Raw genomic sequence first — 6,000 nt, 5'->3', positions numbered from 1 at the left:
GTGGTACCTCGGGTTACATACGCTTCAGGTTACAGACTCCGCTAACCCAGAAATAGTACCTCGGGTTCAGAACTTTGCTTCAGGATGATAACATAAATCGTGCTTTGGCAGTGCGGCGGCAGCAGGAGGTCCCATTAGCTAAAGTGGTGCTTCAGGTTAAGAACAGTTTCAGGTTAAGAATGGACCTACGGAACGAATTAAGTTCTTAACCCGAGGTACCACTGTATTGGGCCTAGGGTCATTAGAATAATAAGGTCATCTAGTCCAAACTCCTGCAATGCTTCCTGCTATTTGAACCTCTCTGCATTATAGGAATTATGGGGTAGCACTCCTGATGCCATGATACCATAAAAAAACAAGAAGTGAGCTACTCTGGTTGAGAACGGCAGGCAAGTTTCTCTGTAATTCGACGTAAGGCTCTGTGATCATTGACTATGATATAGCCGGGATAGCAAATAAGGACTGGAATCATGGGCATAGCCAGGATTTAGGGGGGGGGGAGAGGGCAGGCAGGACAGACACCCACCTGTCATCATCCTTTGTCTGGTTATGCCTAGCAGATTTGGAATGAAATGTGTCAACAACAGCTGCTTTAAATTAACTTTCGTTTGACCCCAGGTGCTCAGAAAAATCTGTCAAAACGATCTCCACTTTTAGTTAAGCATTTTTATTTATTTACTTGATTTAGGGGGAGGCAGCTGCGCCCCCATGGGTGCAGCAAATCAATAAAAATCAATAAAAATACATAGCTAACAGAGGTTCTGCTCCCCCCCCCAACAAAAGGCCTGTCCCCTCAACAAAAATCCAGGCTACGCCCATGGCTTGAGGTGGTGGGAGTGCGTTGGTGAAGCGCGAGAAAGCAGATTGCGCGGTGCTGACCACGCTCCCCCGCCCAAGTATACAGGTGCTGCTGCTGCTGCGTCCAAACGAGTCCTCCTCTCTTAGCTACTGCGCTTATTCACAAATCGCCCGCGAGCCCCTCCGCCGCGTTCTGTCTGCGGCCCGGGCCCCGCCCCCCGCCGCCGCGCACCCCTCCCCTCCCTCTCCGCTGGGAAGCGGTCGCCCCGCCTCATTGGAGGAGAGGCGCGCGAGCCGAGGCAGGACCGGAGGAGGCGTGTGCCTTTTCGCTCGCCGGAGCGGCTCCTGATTGGTCGGGACGCGGCGAGGTGAAAGGGCGGCCCGTAGGCCGCTTGAGGTAGAGCTCCGGTTGCTGAGCCAACGATGATGGCGGCGGCCTCTCTGCGCCGGGTGGGCGCTTGGCAGCAGCGGCAGCAGCAGCAGCGCGGAGCTCTGGAGCGGCTGTTCGGGGCGCGAGCGGTGAGGCGCCCGAGCGGGACCCCCTCAGGCGGGCGGTGGGAGGGACGGGCGAGTCCGCAGCTGCAGCCAACCTGAGGGGGCGAGGCGTTCGTCCCCACGAACCGGCTCCAGCGTCCCTGCCCGAGGAGGGCTCCCTCTGCCCCGGCGTCCCGGCATGCGCTGGCTGAAGCGCCCACGAACTGGGCCTGGGACGTTTGCGCGCCCGCGGAGGGTTAAGTGCAACGGCGCAGCTCCCCCTCCGGGTTTGCAAGCGTGTCTCTCTCGTCAGCATGGAGGTTGCGGGCGCCGCGCAAATGCCCGTGTCACGCCTGCCTTGTCATGTTGCAGCTGCGCACCTATGGGCTTGAAATGCGCGGCGGGGGTCTCAGGTGTCTGCGGGTAAAGGGGTTTGCAAGCGAAGGCGCTGGACGTCGTCTCCTCTCCACCTACCCGCGTTTGGGAAGCGCCTTCGCTAAGAGCACGGCGAAAGAGGGTCCTTTGTGATGCTCCTGTGTGGTGATGCGTGTCAAACGCGGAGACAATCCTGTGCAAGAGGCCGCGCGTGGAGTAGCATAGGCGTCCTTGTGAATGGTGTCACCTTCCTCCGAGAGGATGTTTGCCTTACCTTATGGCTTGACTGCACGTGTCTGTTTAAGAGCATATGAACTAATGCTTAGGCTGAGGAATGTTATAATATGGTTCCAAAAGTTATTGTGGGTTCCAGTGTCAGGCATCACACCCTTGAAGGTTAATATACTAATTTCTCTTTTGCTCTGGCTAACTGTGTTGTGCAGAGGTAGTGAAGGGCACAGCACATATTGCAGTCAGGTAGGCAGGCACTGCAATTTGTGACCCGGATTTTGAATTTGTCATAATCACTTGCACCTTTGGCTACTCTGAAGTCCATATAATCAACAAAGACCTGTGTTGTATTGAAGCCCTGTCCTAATGAATTTTTGACTAACATAGGTGGAAAGTGATATTGAAATGAACTAAGTACTATAGCATCATGCTTGCCCTAAATGACTTTTTCTTTGCTCAGAGAAAATTCAAGAGTGAAGGATCCAGAGGCACTTGTTGCACCATCCTATGTAAGGTGGACTTAAAAAAAAAAAGACAGGATATTCATAATTTAGTATAATTGATTTTTATAGAGAAACCCCATATTGTTCATCCATACACTCAAAGTTTGCTTTGGCATGGCACTTCTTCAGTTCAGGTGTTACATCATACTTTGAGTTTTCATGCTTTCTACAAGTGTTTTTATGTCCCATTCTAACAGTACTATCCAAATACATTTTAATGAGAATTATAAAGCAGGTGCAGGAATAATACTGAGGGCCAGTTATTGAAAAATTATTCACTTGTATGCACAGTATGTATGTATGTACTTGTATGCACAGAATTTCTCTTAACAATAATTTGTCTATATTCATGTATATTATAATATGTATGGTATATACAGTTATTGGCTGTTCTTTAAAGAGTAAGAACAACCCTCAATCTTTAATGCAGTGTCTGATCTGGAGGAGGAGAATGAGATGGCCATTACTTCTTTTGCTAGTAAGCTTATGCCGTGATGTGATGATGTCACATGGATGTGTGGACAATACTGCAACTACTTTGCCACCATTGCCATTCAGTATGGCTGAGATATATATGTTTTTATTGACTGAGTACTTCATTACTTGGCATGGTTATTCGATTTTAAAAATATCCGAGTTGCTAAGGAGAGTTAAAAAACAATGACTATCTGACTGTTCTAATAGAAAGGGCAGTCCTCTTTGTCTCTCCCCTCCAAATACAGGTGTGACATCCCTTGTAATTGAGTCTAAGTTAACTTGTTTGCCTTAAATAGTCTCAAGAAGTTCTGCCACAATAGCTAACATGCTTATGAAGTGTTTTGGAAGCCTGTCTTCTGTTAAAATTAAACCTTAAATTACAGGTTAGGTAGGTAAATGTTTAATTTCTGTTAGAGTTAAAAATTAAAGTTCACAGTGAAGCAGTTGAAAGGGTACATTTATCCCCATAAATCTCAAATTGCCTGCTTTGCATAAATCTGAATTAAGCTACCACTGTCACCTAACATAACTAGCTGTAAATGTTTTAACATATGTAAATGTTTTGTAGTTGAATGTAAATGTTTTGTAGTTGAAGTTCAGTTAGAGGCTTATCAGAGGCCAATACAACACTGACTGTACAATATAAAACACAGTTAGCATTAACCACCCATTTAACCTGTAGCAGTTTGGTAGTTGCAAGCAAGTTAAGGCTAGTAACTATGAAAAGGTAATGTATAAAACTACAGGGATGTGATAGGCCTGCTTAGCCCAGTCCTGTTCTTACAGGTTTGTGCTGCCACACCATACCTGTAGAGGCCAAACTGGACAAGAAGCTGCAAGATCTGTGACTGAATTTTGTTTTAGTCCAAAAAAATCATGGGGGTATAAGCCCATACTGAGTCCCCTACCTTGCACCTTTCTCATGGTCTAATGCAGGGTTTACCAAACTTGGGTCTCCAGCTGTTTTTGGACTACAGCTCCCATTATTCCTAGCTAGCAGAACCAGTGGTCAGGGATGATGGGAATTGTAGTCTAAAAAAACCCCAAGTTTCGTAAACTCTGGTCTAATGGGTTCTACTGTTGCAGTTATTTTTGCTGTGTGGAAAACATACCTTTGCATGTGTATTTTCCGCTGCAGCATCTTGGGAGATTCTCAGTTCTCCGTTCTCAATCTGATTTGCTGACCTGCCCCTACTTTGGACACTTCATTAATGAGTTCTGATAATGCTCACTCATGTTGGTCTCATGTACTGTACTTGCCATGTTAGGAACTGCTGAGAGGCAGTATTATGTTCCTATCACTAGCTCAGTGAGGGATCTGGGAGCACCCAGTGATTTAGTATTGTTGAAGATGTGATTGGGAGACTATCGAGAGCCTCTGTAAGCTAGTCTAATCTTTACAAGAAAGACTATTACTGTGCAGTGTTTATGGCAAAATGACAGTTACTGTCACCCAATTCCTAACTACATTGTGTAGCGTAATGGTGCCATTGCATGTGACTGTGGATTGACAAGAAAACAGGTTCAGTATGCTCTGATCATCTAGTTAAGGAACAAGTCATGTACCAAGTCTCCCTGGTAGTTAGCCACTTTTACTTGTGAAAAGCAACAGGGGCGGACTTGGGTAATATGGCTCCCTGAGCAAGGACAAAATTTGGTGCTGCCCCAGATACCCCCTTCACCTTCTGTTATGCACATGCCTCAAGTACACTCTGTCATAGTTGCAACAACTCAGTTGCACATGTGACCAGGACCTAACTTTGAGTAGCTACCCATATAAATATAGGTTTTATATTACTACTACTACTACTATTATCACTACTACTATTATTATTTTGTATGCCCTCAGCTCACTTCCCTGTGCAGGGGAACCACCCACACCACACTAAATTTGGTGCTGGTTGCAAACTGTGTTTTCTGCAGTTGATGAATTCATAGACATGTTAAGTTTGGAAAAATACAGCTGTTTGTCAAAATTATAATGTGTGATGCAGATTGGATTCCTGGGCAAGAAATAAGTGATCTCAATTTTTGATGTTTGTGTGAGTGAGCCACACTTAGCTAGCTAATATGGCACCATCCATTCACAGTAGAGAGGTTTTGGCAGGTTTGCAGAAGTACAGATATTCTGCAGAGAAATACAAAACCCCTCCTCAATTTGTCCCCCTTTCTAAGAGCCCAGTGAATACAGAGTGTGCTTAGCAGGTATGTAATGTTGGTTGACTGTTTCAGTGTAAGGGTAGTGGAATGCAAAACTAGGGGAGAGGAAGAATGGAGTATAATGGTCACTGTTTGAAATTCCCCAGGTACCAGGTCAGTTTTGTGACTGCAAATGGTCCACTTGCAACCAAATGCAGATGTCCTGTCACTGGCTTGGCGCCCGACATCTCCACCATCTGACTGGTGTGCAGCAAAGTTTGCTGCTGCTATGCCACCAGTGTGGCAGCAAAATTCGTGAGAGGATTACTTTTCAGGGTGGTGCATCCTTCCTGGTGTTAGCGCTAACAATAACTGGCTTTGATAAGACTTTGGGCCTAGGTAGGGCTCGGCTGCAATGGCCAATTTTTCTTCTTTTCTGCCAAGGGCAGGGAGTTCAGGTTGAATGCTTAAGTCTCAGTGGAATGAGGCCAACGAACCAACTCCAGTTATGAAGTAGCAGCATGAGAAATTAGCCAGGCGCCAGGCACAATTTGCAACTGGGGATTGTCAGAATGCAAGCACTTTGAGAAGTCTTGTCACCATGTATGGGGACTGAGACTCAAGAATAAAATTTCTGCCACTGGCGTTGAGGGCACGGGAGGAGAAATACTTCCTCCACTGTAGCGCAAGTTCATCAGGCTGGAGCTGAGGGCGCAGGAGGAGAAATGCCTCCCTGCCCATCTCCAAAGTAGGATCGCTGCTGTGGAGTGAACTGCCGCTTCCCCTACCACATCATGGGTCATCTTTGTAAAAAGGACAAAATGGCAACCCAACCGTCTGTTTTTGCGCCCATAATCAAGGTTCCATGAGCCAAGTGGCAGATAGTTTTTCTTTCCTAGTTTCCGGCACTGGGCAGTAGGTTGCAAAATTGCTCACATTTCAAGGGTTCAGACCAGAGTTTTCCAAACTGTGTGTCATGACACATTAGTGTGTTGGCTGCAAT

The 6,000-nt window shown here is 46.6% G+C and overlaps 1 protein-coding gene across 2 annotated transcripts in view; it reads left to right on the top strand.

The window, feature by feature from the left end:
* Positions 1-1,159: 1,159 nt before the first annotated feature.
* Positions 1,160-6,000, top strand: part of PCCA (propionyl-CoA carboxylase subunit alpha) — a 234,330-nt gene continuing 229,489 nt past the window's right edge. The window contains exon 1 of one of the 2 annotated variants that reach the window (XM_081003052.1): positions 1,160-1,317. In XM_081003052.1, the coding sequence (XP_080859178.1) occupies positions 1,222-1,317 (96 nt within the window). In that variant the 5' untranslated portion in view covers positions 1,160-1,221. Of the gene's footprint in view, positions 1,318-1,893; positions 2,044-6,000 lie in introns of those variants that run through there. The other variant, XM_081003051.1, reaches the window with a different exon arrangement.

Source organism: Podarcis pityusensis (assembly GCF_964106645.2).
Source record: "Podarcis pityusensis genome assembly, chromosome: 4".
NCBI lineage: Eukaryota > Metazoa > Chordata > Lepidosauria > Squamata > Lacertidae > Podarcis > Podarcis pityusensis.
This window is presented reverse-complemented; position numbering and strand designations above follow the sequence as displayed.